This window comes from Podarcis bocagei (assembly GCF_964188305.1).
Source record: "Podarcis bocagei genome assembly, chromosome: 13".
In the NCBI taxonomy this organism is placed as follows: domain Eukaryota; kingdom Metazoa; phylum Chordata; class Lepidosauria; order Squamata; family Lacertidae; genus Podarcis; species Podarcis bocagei.
Genome location: NC_138138.1, coordinates 47,268,422 through 47,284,945, shown reverse-complemented (window position 1 = coordinate 47,284,945; position 16,524 = coordinate 47,268,422). Strand labels below are relative to the sequence as shown.

At 46.0% G+C, this 16,524-nt stretch overlaps 2 protein-coding genes across 2 annotated transcripts; one reads left to right on the top strand and one right to left on the bottom strand.

Annotated features, from left to right (window-relative positions):
* LOC308572190 (olfactory receptor 10D3-like) lies at positions 1 to 912 on the bottom strand (the record flags this gene model as incomplete). The annotated part of the gene is made up of 1 exon (XM_081168157.1): positions 1 to 912. The coding sequence occupies one exon, from the start codon at positions 910 to 912 to the stop codon at positions 1 to 3; it is 912 nt and encodes a 303-aa protein (XP_081024283.1).
* A 10,004-nt stretch (positions 913 to 10,916) lies between these two features.
* On the top strand, positions 10,917 to 16,524 carry LOC308572169 (olfactory receptor 4E1-like). The gene is made up of 2 exons (XM_081168131.1): positions 10,917 to 11,035; positions 15,080 to 16,524. Exon 2 carries the CDS (start codon positions 15,087 to 15,089, stop codon positions 16,050 to 16,052), a length of 966 nt encoding a protein of 321 aa, XP_081024257.1. The 5' UTR covers positions 10,917 to 11,035; positions 15,080 to 15,086; the 3' UTR covers positions 16,053 to 16,524.

The following is a 16,524-nucleotide window of genomic DNA, read 5'->3' as shown; positions in this document are numbered from 1 at the left end:
CTAAGCACCCTTCATCCTCTTGAAAGCTGCCTGAACCTCCTTGTTCCGCAGAGTGTAGATGATGGGGTTCAACATTGGAGTGACCACATTGCAGAAAATCTGGATGGGTGTAGCTAGCACATCGCTCAGGGACGGCTGGGTGTAGAGGAGAGCACAAGGCCCAAAGAAGAAGCAAACGACAGTCAAATGGGAAGCGCACGTGGAAGCTGCCTTGCGCCGGCTTTCTGCCGAACGCATCTTCAGGACCGAGACGGCAATTCTGACGTAGGATGTGAGGATGAGACAGAAGCAGGCCATGGGCACCACGCCAATGTTAGTGAAGCTCACCGTCTCGATGATGTAGGTGTCAGCGCAGGCTAGCTTGACCACTGGGAAGATGTCGCACAAGAAGTAGTCCACCTCGTTGGTTCTGCAGTAAGGCAACGTGAAGGTCAAGCTCGTCAAAATGGTGGCATGGAATGAACTAGTGAACCACGTGCCCGCTGCCAGAAGGGCACACACTTTCCGGTTCATGATGACTGTGTACCTCAGTGGGTGGCAGATGGCGGCATAGCGATCATAGGCCATGACGGTGTAGAGGAGGCACTCAGTGCTTCCCAGGAAGTGGTAGAAGAAGACCTGGCACATGCATCCGCCTAAGGAGATGGTTCTGCTCCCTGCCCAGATGTTGGCCAGGAACTTGGGAGTGCTGATAGAGGAGAAGCCCAGGTCTACCACAGAGAGATTGCAGAGGAACCAATACATGGGAGTGTGGAGGCGAGCATCAGTGATGATGGCAGAGAGGATGAGGAGGTTGCCGAGCAAAGTGATGAGGTAGAAAGATAGAAAGACGGCAAAGAGGATGTTGTGTATGCCTTCGGTGTGGGGGATGCCAAGAAGAATGAATTCCAAGATTACGGTGTGGTTTCGCATTTCAGATCCAACCATGTTGCTAAAGGGATATTTTTTGGTGGGGGGGAGAGACAAAACACACAGTCTTGGTCAATTCTATAGAAATGCAGCAAAACAATTTAGGATACTGAGTTGCAAAGGATCTACATCTGTTGTGAGGAATCTGTGGCCCTCCAGATGTTGATGAAATCTCAACTCTCATTAGACCCAGCCTGCATGCATGGACAAGGATGATGGGACTTGTAGTCAACATCTGGAAGGTTCCCCTTCTACAGGAGCTGGAAGCAATTCTCCAATGTTTCAAACAGAAGTCTTCCCCAACCCTACCTGGAGGATTGAACCATTTGCAGCGTTTGTCAAGCATATACACTTAGAGTCAGCTCTAGATATTATTGGAGGAGTTGCAGATAAGAGTCCTAGCTCATCTTCTTCCTCCTGTGCTGACTGGCTATCTGAAATAGGAGGGACACGCTGTAAGGCAGAGCCTGGAATGAATAGCAGCTGAGGGAAGGAAAGCACCAGAGGTTGGGCGCTGGAAGCAAGTGAGCAGTGGAAGGGAGAGGAGAGGCTGTAAAACAGATCGGAGCATCAATTGGACTGCAGATCCCTTTGAACTCTTATTTCTGAGTAGGCTTGCATAGTGTCAGGCTACATCCTCTTAGAACTTACTTCTGAGTAAGCCAATAGGATTTGCAGCTAGGTAAGCATTTTTAGGATCAGGCTGTAAAGTGCTGGGGTGTCCAGCAATGTGCATAAATGTGTGGACTGTGCATGTTTCTGCGGAATCTCGTTCACAGATCTTTTCCTGATAATCTTCAGGCAAAGCACCCATTTTGCTAGCAAGTTTTTTACCTGCAGCACACTCCATGGGAATCATTCCAGAATTAGTCCTGCAGAAATCTATGCCATGAATTCACTCTGCACCCTTTGGCCTCAGTTCCTCCATCTCTAAAATGGGAAGCTGCCCACCTCATCTGAAGGGCAGGTTGTAGCAGCTGGAGTGGGTGATCAAGGCTAACTTAGGTGCCTCCAGCAGCTAAGAGCCTGGGGTAATTCTGCAAGCATTTCACCAAAGGACAGGGTGAAGATTTTAAATGGATTTTGCAAATGCAGAAGTTATATATGAATAATAATGCAGTAAAGGCAATTATCCTGAATCAGGCTACAGCAGAGTGAGAGAAATTCTGCTGAGAAGCCAGCTCTGGCAGGCTGCTCTCTCCATCAATTGTCACCTGGAAGCAGTTTCAGCAGAAGGAGAGAAGGGAAGCGGGAGACTCTTTTAATTAAGAACTAATTCTGGGCTCATCCACACTTACCTTTTGTCCTGCACTTTCTAGGCATGTGTTAAAGTGTCGTGTCCCAGTGCATTCCCTGCAGAAACCTGTTCCGAATGCTGAACCAGAACAAATGACAATTTGGATTTTCCACATATTGCTGTTTGCTCCAATTCAGCAGTAAAGAGCAGTTTTTTTCATCCAGAAGAAGAAGGTGCTCAGATATCATAGAATCATGGAGTTGGAAGGCACCGTGTGGATTATCTAATCTAGGGATGGCCAACTCCCAAGAGACTGCGAGCTTCTCACAGAGTTAAAAACTGACAGTGATCAACCCCATTTTGGGGGGTTCAGGTCAAAGTTGTTGAGCTTCTTTTTTTAGGAAGGAAAGCCCTGTTTTGGGGGGTTCGGGTTGTTGAGCATTTTTTAGGGGAGCCAAAGTTGTTGAGCTTTTTTGGGGGGAGCCAGTGATCTACCAATGATCTACCACAGACGTCCACTGATCTACCGGTAGATCACGATCTGCCTGTTGGACGTGCCTGCCAACGCCCTGCAATGCAGGAATTTTTCACCCAAGGTGAAATCTCACAACCTTGAGATTAAAAGTCTACCAGCTGAGCTATCCCAGCTTTGTGGCTCATTGACGTATAAACCTATTCCTAGAAACATGGCACAAAAGGAAGTCCAGATGAGCCCTCAGTGGTGAGAAACATGTGTACTACCAGGTCTTTTTATTAAGCTCCAACTCCCATCAGCCCTTGCCAGCATGGCCAATAGTAACGGATGAAGAGAACATCTGGAGGACCGCACCCTGAACTAGCACCTGAGTTTGTTGGTTTTCCCTCCTCCCTTCCTATCCCTTTTTCCCTTTGTGTCATCCCTCCTAGACTGCAAGCGGAAGAGTAGGATCATTGACCTTTGCAAGCCGTTCAGCCAGTTTGTACCGAAGAACAGGGCAAATACATTTGGTGAATTGGCAGCAAAATGGGACCTTTTGAATAAGGAAAAGTAGATGTTTAAAAAGCATTTCAACAACAAAGAAAAGGAGCCGGAGAAAAGAAATATTCTCTTACCCTGCATGCATCGAAGGCAGGGAGTTACTGTATTACTTAGTTCTTCTCTCTGATGCTGAATCTTATCATCTTAGCCCACCACCAGCACCTGTTTCCTTAAAATAAAACTTCTACTGATTGATCAGAGCTGGTGTCTTCCCTTCTTTCTTTCACAAGAAAATCTACTTTGCTCTTACATCAGTTCAGTAAAAATGCAGATCTCCTGCGTTGCAGGTTCTGAAAGTCTGAACAGCCCCAGTCTTCTGGAGGCATCTTTACATCTTCTGTGTCCTTCTGTAGGGATTTGAGACTCTGGAGAATGCCTTCCAGTCTCCCTGTCTCATGGCAGTGCTCAATGAAATCACCAGCAGTGTTGCATCAGTTGTTTTGAACAGTTAATTAGCTGCCTGTAAAATGGATGGGGAGGCAGTCGTCTCTTAGAGGTGGGCTGTCAAACAAAGCCTGGGGCCATTAAAAGATCTCTGTGGCACCCTTAGCACTCTCCAAGGAAATGATCATCTCCAGGTTTAAGGATTAGTGACTTGATAGGAAAGTAAAGGAGTTACATGTGACCTCTAAAGGTTGTGAAGGATGCACAAAGACCATGATGACTATGTTCTCCCTCAAATGTCACAGGCAGTATGCCTCTGAAAACCTGTTGCTTGGAATCAGAATTGTGGAGAGCATTGCCAAACTCCTGCCCTCCTTGCAGGCTTCCCATAGACATCTAGTTGGCCACTGTGAGAAAAGTATGCCAGACCAGATGGGAGCTGCAGTCCAACAGCATCTGGTGTGCCCTTCATTGGTTACCCTTGGAGTGGACACGAGTGGCGCTGTGGTCTAAACCACTGAGCCTCTTGGGCTTGCTGATCAGAAGGTCAGCAGTTTGAATCCCTGAGACTGAGTGAGCTCCCATTCCTCCAGCTCCTGCAAACCTAGCACTTCAAAAGCACACTAGTGCAAATAGATAAATAGGTACCACTGTAGTGGGAAGGTAAATGGCGTTTCCGTGTGCTCTGGTTTCCGTCACAGTGTCCAGTTGCACCAGAAGCAGTTTAGTCATGCTGGCCACATGACCCAGAAAGCTGTCTGTGGACAAACACCGACTCCCTCAGTCTGAAAGCGAGATGAGCACCACACCCCATAGTCACGTTTGACATGGCAACCATCCAGGGGTCCTTTGCCTTTTAACTATTACCCTTGAAGTAGCCATCTGGACTGTGGGAACAAAGGGTTCTACCCAACTAAGTCTTATTCAGAGTAGGCCCACTGAAATTCATGGACTTAATCATGTTCATTAACTTCTTTTTTCCAACTATATTTTATTAAGTTTCAACATAACATATTCAGTCATACCTCGGGTTACAGCCGCTTCAGGCTGCTTTTTTTGGGTTACGGACCTCCGAAACCTGTAAGTACCAGAACGGGTTACTTCCAGGTTTCGGCAGTTGCGCATGCGCAGAAGACCAAATCGCAACCCGCACATGCGCAGACGCGGGTTGCGAACACTACGGGTTTCGAACATGCATCCCGCACGGATCACGTTCACAACCCGAGCGTCCACTGTACAATCAAAACACAATTACATCTTTTTGCTTCTTTTGGTTGATTTCCCACCCAATTTTCCATGGAATTGCTGTTTGTTCCCTTCTGCTGCCCTATCTTCTATCTACCAAATCATAACCTCAATATTATAATCTAATTACTTACGTTGCTCATGGCTCAAATCCTGCTCACGAGTTCGTCATATGGTAGCATTTCTTTAAGTAGTCCAAAAAGTCATGTTCATTAACTTCAGTGGGTCTATGCTGAAGTAAGCATTGCATGGAACCCAAAAAGCTGGACCAGACAGACCTTTCATCTGATCCAGCAACCTCTTCTTACATCCTTCTGTTTGACAGTGGATCAGAGTGTCTTGGAAAGGAATAGACTCTTCTCCATTAGAGGGATGGAGGGATGCTGCTGCAGCTGTTTATTGACAGGAGGGTGGACTGGAAGATGTTTGAGGGCCCTTCCAACTCTAGGATCCTATCAGTGGTATCCACAGCAGGGCACTATGCTGAGATTCTGCTCCAACAGCAACACTGAGCAGGCTGGTAGCTTTTGTGCAGATGACGCCTGGCTTCCTTCCACTGTGCTACTCATGGCACAGAAGTATACAGCAGCGTCGCTCAGTCTTGCCACGTCTTTTTTCAGCGTGGTGCGGCGAGATTCTTTGATCACGTCTAGCGTGAACTCCTCAGCAGCTGCAACAGACTTTCCATCATAGCCGTGTCCCAAGTAGGACATTGTGCTCCCAGCCTGCTTGTACCAATACATCGTGTCGTGGGACGCACTTAGGTTTTGAGTACAGTCAATCAGGATCTTGCCTCCTTCCAAGGAGAAGACTTTCTCAGGTTGCATGACTTGGCCAAAGACAAAGCACTGAGCCACTGTGTGGAAAGAGATGGTGATTATAGGAAGAAGATGCTGAAGGAAGGGCTGTAACTCACTGGGGGTGCAGAAGGTCCCAGGCTCAATCTTTCACAGCATCTACAGGTAGGACTGGGAGAGACACTCTGTCTGAAATCCTGGAGAGCCTCTGCCAGTTGATGTAGACAATATGGAGCTAGATGGATTGGAACAATCTCTGTCTAAGACCCTGGAAAGTTACTGCTGGTCAGAGTATTGGACTAGATCAGGCTTAGCTTACATGGCGCCCCCCAGAGTTGTTCCTGGACCACAACTCCCATCAGCCCCAGCCAGCATGACTAATAATAATAATAATAATAATAATAATAATAATAATTGTATTATTTGTACTCTGTCCATATGGCTGGGTTGCCCCAGCCACTCTGAACAACTCCCAGCATATACAAAAACATAATAAAACATTAAACATTAAAAACCTCCCAATACAGGCTGCCTTCCAATGTCTTCTAAAGGTTGTGTAGTTACTTACATCCTTGACATCTGATGGGAGGGCATTCCACAGGGTGGGCGCCACTACCAAGAAGGCCCTCTGCCTGATCAGAAATGATGGGAGTTGAGGACCAATAATATCTGGAGGACAGCACATTGCCGAGTCCGAGGCTAGATGGACATATGGTTTGACTCGGGCCACACCGTACATTGATAGCACTATGATAGCACTTGAAACAGTCATGGCTTCCCCTGAAGAATTCTGGGTGCTGTAATTTGTTAAGGGTGCTGAACGTTGATGGGCAGCTCCCTATTCACCTCACCGAACTACAATTCTCAGACTTCCCTGTGAAAGAGGATTGATAGTTAAACCATTGTAGTAATTGTATATCTGAGGGGAATAAGGGTCTCCTAATGATGTTCAGCATCCTTAACAAACAACAGTTCACAGGATGAGCTAGACTTCCAAGAGCAAATAGCAGGCTCACCAGTTGTGAAGAGCAGGGCCAGGAACATCTTTTGGCTCAAAGCTGAAGAGTAGCTATTCCGCTGAAATGAGGAGGGTGCCTGGCCGCCCCTAGCTCTTAACAGATCCTTCTGTCAAAAGATCAGCACATTATGACAGAAAGGGAGTTTCCTGTAACGCTCTGAAAAGCCTACTGATCTCGGCACACCACAAACCACCACCACAAACCGATGCTTTGCTTTCGCCCTGTTTCCCCTTCTTAAAGCTGAAAATAGGAATGATCCAGAACATTCTACATACAACTCATGACCAATTGTGGAATCTGTTGTAGTTTTCTTATATAGCAGCTGCGGGGTGGCTGGGTGTAACTTAAACCAGGGAAACAGTATGGATGAAAGGGTTAAAAAACCCCACACCCCTAATAGCACTGCTCCTATGATATTTGTAGCCCCTTGTGCATAGGGAGCACCCTGCTTCAGTGTCTAGCATGTGGAAGAACATGTGGAAAAGAAAAAGCTGTCCCTTTAAAGTCAAGAAGAGTAGAAGTTGGCCCTCTCTTCACCACACATTTAAAACAATATCCTATCACTTTAAATGGACATGGCATCCCCCCAAAGATTCCTGGGTGCTGGACTTTGTTAAGGCTGCTAAGAGTGGTTTAACAATCAATCCCTCTTCCCAGGGAATCCATGAGGTGAATCGGGGTCTCCAAATGACTCTCATGCATAGCTGTCAACTTTTCCCTTTTCTTGTGAGGAATCCTATTCGGAATAAGGGACTTTCCCTTTAAAAAAGGGAAACGTTGACAGCTATGCTCTCATGCTGAGCGGAATTGGCCTCTCTATGTTTAGAACAACAGACTTAACCATGGTTAGAAAACATGTTTTAACCTCCATTTACAGGGGCAGAATTCCTTGGAATGAGGGAAGGAAAAGGATGAACAGGTGTGGTAAAAAATTAAAAAGGAGGCCCATGTTTCAAGCTGGGGTGAAGGGAGGAGTGCAACCTGTTCAACCCAAATCAAGCATTAAAGGGTATGCCTGTACCTTCAGTTGCTGTAACTTGCGGATAACACAACCTCTTGCTCTTCTAGATCCAATGTGTGAGACAGAGACTAGCTAGGGAAGTTATCATCAGAAACAGAGACATGAAACATGAAGAAGACTTACATTTCTCACTGTTATGGGCTGTGATGTCCATGATGTAATTTGATGTCGGGACACTGGCAGGCCCCGTAATGAGATCAGAAGCCTCTCATTCTGTTTCAATCACACCTTCATCTCCTCTTCGTCCTCCTTTTTTCCAGAATTTTATCCTTCCTTATCACAAAATTTTAAAAGGCATTGATCATTCCTGGTTGTTTTCTGACCCCTAGTGGTCACTTTTGTCATTCTCCAAGCTTACCTAAAATTCGAAACAGATGTTGGGGGTGAATATAAACACCTCCTCTCTCTACTTGCATCTTCCTTCTTTAAAAACATAAGAAGGGCCTGCTGGATCAGCTATCTAGTCCAGCATCCTGTTCTCACAGTGGCCAACCAGATTAATGTGGGAATCCTCAGGCAGTAAAAAGGTAAGGGTACCCCCTGACCATTAGGTCCAGTCGCAGACGACTCTGGGGTTGCGGCGCTCATCTCGCTCTATAGGCCAAGGGAGCCAGCGTTTGTCCAGACAGCTTCCGGGTCATGTGGCCAGCATGACTAAGCTGCTTCTGGCGAACCAGAGCAGCGCACGGAAACGCTGTTTACCTTCCCGCCAGAGTGGTACCTATTTATCTACTTGCACTTGACGTGCTTTCAAACTGCTAGGTTGGCAGGAGCTGGGACCAAAGAACGGGAGCTCACCCCGTCACGGGGATTTGAACCGCCAACCTTCTGATCAGCAAGTCCTAGGCTCTGTGGTTTAACCCACAGCGCCACCCGCGTCCCATGACCTCAAGCAGTACCCAAGCACAATATCCTCCCCACCTGAGGTTTCCGGCAACAAGCATACAGAGGCATTTCCTCCCCCAACCACAATGATTCTTCAACATCAACTTCATTGGACTGGTCATTATTTGAATGCCTAATTATCGTCTTCCAAAGCAACTACTCCATTCCAAACTTAAAAATGGAAAGTGTAATGCTGGTGGTCAACGAAAGAGGTTTAAAGACTCTCTCAAGGCAAATCTTTTAAAAATGTAGTATAAACACAGCCAACTGGGAAACACTGGCCTACGAGCGCTCCAGTTGGAGAACAGCCTTTACCAAAGGTGTCATGGGCTTCGAAGATGCGTGAACTCAGGACGAAGGGAGAAACATGCTAAGAGGAAGGCACGCTTGGCAAACCCTCACCGTGATCAACTCCCACCTGGAAACCTATGTTCCCACTGTGGAAGGAAGTGTGGATCCAGAATTGGCCTCCACAGTCACTTATGGACTCACTGTTAAAACCATGTTTATGGAAGACAATCTTACTCAGGTATGAGTGATCGCCAAAGAAGAAGAGTCAGCTTTCTGTCCCTTCTGAGCATGCTAAGTCCCCACTGAGCTTCGCTGGGTTCCCCATCCACCACCTTTTTTATTTTAAACAAGCCTAATTATACATGCCACTTCTGTGTAGGTGGTGCTGGTTTGGCTACATAAGCATTCACAAGCATTCACTGTTAGGCCCTGTCTGCACCACACATTTAAAGCAGTATGATATCATTTTGAAAAGTAATGGCTTCCCCCAAAGAATCATGGGAAGCAACTATAGTTCCTTGATGGGTTCTTGATGTAGTTCTTGATGGGGTTTTAATTCCTCTGAAGGAGCTTGGGGGTCCTCCTGGATCCTTTGCTGTCGCTCAAGACTCAGGTGGCCTCAGTGCTTCCATCAGCTTCAGCTGGTGGCCCAGCTACGCTCCTATCTGGACAGGGATAGCCTAACTACTGCTGTCTATGCTCTGGTAACCTCAAGGTTAGTAGATTACTGCAATGCGTTATACGTGGGGCTGCCTCTGAAGACAGTTTGGAAACTTCAGTTAGTGCGGAATTCAGCGGCCAGGTTGCTCACCAGAGCAAGACAGTTTGAGCATATTACACCAACTGCACTGGCTACTAATTAGTTTTTGTGCCCAAATCAAAATGCTGGATTTGACCTCTAAAACCTTGAAATGGCTCAGGACTGCAATGCCTCAAGCACCACCTCTTTCCATATGAATCTACACAGACCCTAAGATCATCTTCTGAGGCCCTCCTTCGTGTGCCTCCTCCTTGAGAGGCCCAGAGGGTGGCAACATGAGAACAGGGCCTTCTCTGCAGTGGCTCCCCGTCTATAGAATGCTCTCCCCAGGGAGGTTTGCCTGGCACCTTCATTACACACCTTTAGACACCAGGCAAAAACGATTCTTTTTAACCAGGCCTTTGGTTGATCCAATTTACATCCTATGCCCTTTTAAAATGTGAGGTTTTTGGGGGGGTTGTTTTTATTTTGAATATATATTTTGTGGTTTTATATTTTGATTTTGTTCTGTGAACCGCCCTGAGACTCCAGGTATTGGGCGATATATAAATTCAATAAATAAATAAATGTTTGTTAAGAGGTGCTGAGAGCTGCTAGGGGACCCCTGTTCCCCTCACAGAGCTAAAATTATCAGAATGGCCAGTTCTTCTTGACATGGAACTCTGGGAATTGTAGTTCTGAGAGGAGAGAATTGTTGTCCAAGAGAAAAGCAGTTCAGCTCTGTTTTCTGCAGCCAGTGAGAAAGGCACCCTTTTCCAGGGAGGGAGTTTTGTATGTGTGTGAGAGAGAGACATCACATGTCTGCGTTGTGGCAGTGGGCACCCATGGGCCTGAGAGTGAGATGCCACCCCTGACGCACTTTGATGAGGTTGCCCTGGACCCCTCTAGTTCTCCAGATGTTAGTGAACTCAAACTCCCATCAGTCCCAAGCAGAATAGCAAGGGATGATGGGAGTTGTAGTCCAGCAACAACTGCAGGGCCAGAGGTTCCACATCTCGGGGAGGGGCATGAATAGGTTGAAATTGGGGGGGGGGGGGTCAGGCTTGTGCGCTCTTGCCTCCTCCTCACCACCTTTATTCAAGGGCTCCTTCATATCTGACCTCACCGGGCAGCACAAAAGCACATTCACATTGGATCAGAACAGGAGAGAATCCAAATTCAAGAATACAGTTGTTTTTTCCTTCCCCTTGCAGAGAACAGCGATGCTGTACAAATGTTCGCAAACATCGTGGAAGTTTTGAACGTCCTAACTATCTCCCTTGTGGTGCCTGTCAGGAGTTCTGATCTCTGCGGGGCTGACTTGCTAAAGAATTGCAACAAAGTGAAGTTGGCAAGAGCCTGGATTGATGCAAAACAGCAGAAGGTTATATATCCTGAGAGAAGCAATGCTGCAGCCTGGTTCTTAAACTTTTCAGAAGACAACAGTGGAGAACGGCAGCTATAATCCCGAGGCTACTGCAACCTTGCAGGTCTTTTTTTTATTTATCATTTGAAAGCATGGATCACTTGAAAAGATTTAGGGGTTGGTTGATGCTAAAATAACTTTCTTAGAGGTTTGAAATAAGACTCCTTATCAGCTTCTCCTGCTCCTCTTCTTCTTCTGCTTCTTTTAAGATAAAATAAATCTTAAGCAAGGATGTGGGTGTGAAGGCAGTTCAGACCAGGGAAAAGAGGTGTTTGATGCTCCCCAAAGCAGTTTTTGTGATCAAAATCACACACACACACACACACACACACACACACACACACACACAGCTCCTATTGCATTTGCCCCAATGTACGAAAAAAATCTGGATTCATTTTTCTCCAGCAAAATTAACAGCAGCTCTCTCTTTGTGTGTGTGTGTGTGTGTGTGTGTGTGTGTGTGTGTGTGAGAGAGAGAGAGAGAGAGAGAGAGAGAGAGAGAGAGAGAGAGATTTTGATTTTGATTTTGATAGGGCAAATCTGAAGGATGGCGAGGGCTAAACAGTGTGAATTTCTCTGAAGAAACAGATTTTGTATGTGGTTTTGACTAGAGTAAACATTTTTGCGAGCACTTGCTCCTAATGTAACGCATTTTCGTATGTCATTCCCCTAATATATGCATTTTTGCAAAGCTTCGTTGGCCGGAGACCTTCACTGCAAGATTTAGATAAGTGTGGATTTTGATGAATGGCTGTGTGTCGATGCTTATATTGTTTCAGAAAGTGCGAAGTTAATAGGTTCATCTTTAAATGTGGCCTGAATCAAATCTCTCCCCCATCCTTTACCACCTCTGAATTAAGGTGTACTTTGGCCCCTGTATGGTTACCATAGTGAAGCTATAGCAACAATTATCTATATTTCATTTGAAAGCAATCTGGCTGCATTGCCTTATTTCTTTACCATTCTTTACCATCCTTCTTCTCCTCTCCTCTCTCAAAGGAGGGGGATTCTCCCAAAGAATCCCAGGAAGGAACTGTAGTTTATTAAGAGGTGCTGAGAGCTACTAGTAGCCCCCTGTTCTCCTCACAGAGCTAAAATTATCAGAATGGCCAGTTCTTCTTCACATGGAACTCTGGGAATTGTAGTTCTGTGCAGAGAGAATCGTAGTACTGAGAGAGAAGCATTTCAGTTACCCTTTTCCAGGGAGGGGGGCTCAGAAGTGGAGGAAGAGTTGTGTGTGTGTGTGTGTGTGTGTGTGTGTGTGTGTGTGTGTGTGATATCACATGTCCACCTTGTGGCAGTGGGCACCCACAATTCCTGAGGGTGAGATGCTACATACATAGTTAACTAAGAGTTGGTGGTAGGGGACACAGGTGGCGCTGTGGTCTAAACCACTGAGCCTAGGGCTTGCCGATCGAAAGGTTGGCGGTTCGAATCCCCGCAACGAGGTGAGCTCCTGTTGCTCAGTCCCTGCTCCTGCCAACCTAGCAGTTCGAAAGCACGTCAAAGTGCAAGTAGATAAATAGGTACCGCTCCGGCAGGAAGGTAAACGGCATTTCCGTGCGCTGCTCTGTTTTCACCAGAAGCGGCTTGGTCATGCTGGCCACATGACCCGTAAAAACTGTCTGCGGACAAATGCCGGCTCCCTCAGCCAGTAAAGTGTGATGAGCGCTGCAACCCCAGAGTAATCTGCAACTGGACTTAACTGTCAGGGGTCCTTTACCTTTACCTAAGAGTTGGTGGTATGTGTGTACAGGGGACAGAATACATGGGTGGATAGGAAGATCATTGTGTCAAAGATCTATGGAGAAGCAGAACAGGCTTCAGGATTTTTCAGCACCAGGGTGGATAAAAATCAATGATGTTTTTAAAAAAAACAATGGTTTTTTTTAAAAAAATTAAAAATTGGATTTTAAAAATTTAAATCGGATTTTATTTTTTTAATTGGATTTTTTTAAAAAATTGGATTTTTAAAATAAAATGCTTTTGGCGGAAAAATCTTTCTAAATATAGTTTTCTATTTAAGTTACATCATAGTCCAAAGGATTCATCAGGAAATAAGGGTTTGTTTTAAGTTTTTCATGTTTGCTAAAACTCAGTCTAAGGTGTTTTTTTTAAAAAAAATGTTTAACCACATCAGTTAACAAACATGGATACATATGGTGTAATGTTAATGTTTTAGTTAAACAAATTGTTTAAATTGTTATTACGAAATGATTATTTTTCTCCTTCCAATAAAGTACAGAAGAAAAGTTGTCCAAACATAAACAGTTAACTTATTAAACCTCACAAAAATGTCATAATTATCTGTCTATGTATTTCTAATAGTATATTTTTTGATATAACTGTAAAAACTACTGTGAAAATTTATAATTCCAAAAATGAAACCTTCATCTGGTTGTAAATATTAAGATTACAGCAGCAAGAATGAGCCTTTCTGTTAAAAAAAATGATTTAAATCAAGTCTTACTGACTAGTGGTTTAAATTGTGATTTAAATTGATTTGATTTAAATCAAATCCACCCTGTTCAGCAGCACAGTGCCAAAGAATATATATTTACAGAGGTGCCCCACAAGACGAATGCCTCGCAAGACGGAAAACTCGCTAGACGAAAGAGTTTTCCGTTTTGGAGGTGCTTCGCAAAATGAATCTCCTATGGGCTTGCTTCGCAAGACGAAAATGTCTTGCGAGTTCCTGCGGGGGTTTTTTCCTCCCCCCCTTTTTTCTAAGCCGCTAAGCCGCTTATCAGCTGATCCGATAAGCCGCTAATAGCGCTAATCTGCTAATACGTCAATGGGCTTGCTTCGCAAGACGAAAAAAACGCTAGACGAAGAGAATCACAGAACGGATTCTTTTCGTCTTGCGAGGCACCACTGTACATGTAGAAGGTTCCAGATTCAATTCCTGGCATCTCTAGGTAGGACTGGGAAAGTATGTTGGTGAAGCCCTGGAGAGCCACTGCTGGTCAGAAGAGGCAGGTTGTGGTGCAGAACCTCAGGGCTGGTGGCTGAAGGTGGCTCTCCAAGCCTCTTTGTGTGGCCCTCAGTGTTTTCCATGGGCCATGCACCCTTCCCCAACCAAACCCATTCCTAGCCCTTCCTCTGCAGCCAACCTGAGTGATTTTGTCAGGCTAGAATATCCCCTTAAACTCGGATCCTGCCTCTTGTTTCAAGGCTCGGTGCGCCTTAACAGTCAATCCCTCTTCTCTGGGAATTCTGAGAATTGCAGCTGTGTGGTGGGAATAGGGGCCTCCCAATAACGCTCAGCACCCTTTACAAACTACAGTTCCCAGGATTCTTCATGGGAAGCCATGGCTTGCTTGAAAGCATGGTGTGGTACTACAGTACTTTAAATGTATAATGCATATCATTATTATTATTATTTAAATTTGTATATTGCCCTGTACCCACAGGTCTCAGGGCGGTTCACAAGATAAAATCACAATATAAAAACACAAAATGCATAATCAGAAACAAACCAGTAACCCCTCCACAGTCTGACCATGATAGCTACCGGTATATAGAACCTCCATGGTCAAAGGCAATTATGCCATTAGAGGCCAGTTTCTAGGGAGCCAATAGTAGGAATGGGCCATTGCTTTCATGCCCTTCTTGTGAGCTTCCCAAAAAGTCTGTTTGCACCCCAAAAAGTCCATAAGTAGAGCGCCGCTTCTGCACGTGCGTGAAGCGCAATAGAGTGGTTCTGCACATGTGCAAAGCATGCAGACTGCTTCTGTGTGCGCATGGCAAAACCCGGCAGTATACACTTCTAGGTTTGCAGCATTCGCAACCTAAAAATCCACAACATGAAGCGAACGCAACCAGAGGTATGACTGTACTTTACAAAGTTGTATATTATGAAGATCTTCACCTGTTACAGTATTTGTAAGAATGGATTCCAAATATCATTGAATTTGTCCACGGAAAGTCTGCGTTCATATGCAAGCTGTTCATATGTTGCAAGTTTGTATAAATCAGATATCTTCAATCTGTAAACAGCTCTGAGGGTTTCTCTTTTCAATCAAACAGTATGTAGAGTGTATGAAATAATAAATAAAGGACCTTCTAGGTCACTCAAAATGTTCTTCTGCCCTTTTCTTTTCTCTAGAACAGAAATGGAAGAACGTGTGGTTCCAAACTGGACTGTGGTAGCCCCAAACCAGACCTCGGTGACCGAGTTCATCCTCGTGGGGCTGTCCAATGACCCTGGGACGCAGCTGGTGCTCTTTGTGGTCTTCCTGGTGGTCTACCTGCTCACCTTGGCTGGCAATATTCTCATTGTGGTCACCATCATCCACAACCAGGGGCTGCACACTCCCATGTACTTCTTCCTGAGCAACCTCTCCTTCATCGACGTCTGCCATGCCACAGTCACTGTGCCCAAGATGCTGGCTGACTTCCTCTCAACTGCAAAGACCATCTCCTTCGGGGGCTGCGTGGCCCAGATGTTCTTCCTCCACCTCTTTGCCTGCACTGAGATCTTCCTCCTCACCGTCATGGCCTATGACCGCTATGTGGCCATCTGCAACCCGATGCATTACCTCACCATCATGAACCAGAAGGTCTGCCTCCTGCTGGCCGGCACGATCTGGTTGGGTGGCACAGTGCACTCTCTCGCCTTGACTGGCATGACCATCAAGCTACCCTACTGTGGGCCCCAGAAGGTTGACAACTTCTTCTGTGACGTCCCCCCGGTCATCAGGCTCGCATGCACAGACACCTACGTCATTGAGATCCTCATTGTTTCCAACTCGGGGCTGATCTCCGTGGTCTGCTTCGTGGTCCTGGTGGTCTCCTACGGCATCATCCTGGTCTCCCTCCGCAAACGTCTTGCGGAAGGCCGCCGCAAGGCACTCTCGACATGCGCAGCCCACCTCACGGTGGTGACCCTCTTCCTGGGGCACTGCATCTTCATTTATTCCCGCCCCTCCACCAGCTTCTCGGAGGACAAGGTGGTGTCGGTCTTCTTCACTGCCGTCACCCCTCTGCTCAACCCCATCATCTACACGCTGAGGAACGAGGACATGAAGCAGGCGCTCAACAAACTGTTTGGCAGGAAGGTGACGGTGGAGAAAAAGTGAGGGTCCGGCTGTACTATGAGGAGGTGCAGAGGGAAGGTGGGGAGAAGGGCCCAGGTGAAATCTCACCACCAGCCAGGGTGAAATCAGGCAAGCGAGCATGGAACCCTATGAATCTCAATCTCTGCACATCTTCCATGGGTTCACCATGAAAATGTGGGGTTTGGAACATAGAGGAGAACCTGGTACTCAGAGCTTTTCAACTTGGGTACATGAGTTAAGACAGTTTCCTGATCCCCCTGATCAAATTTTGAACTCCCGCAATCACAAAAGACTTATCCTTATTATGTTACTGGGTGAGCACTTGCTGTTCACTGCTACGTTTCAAGAGTCTATGGATCAGAGCTTCTAAATGCTGAAGTGTCCATCTATGCCAACATGGCCCCTGGCAAACTTGCAAACTCTAGATTCTGTATATGGAGCAAATGAAAATAAACATGAGCAGCAAATGTTGATGAACAAAATGCGTATTTAA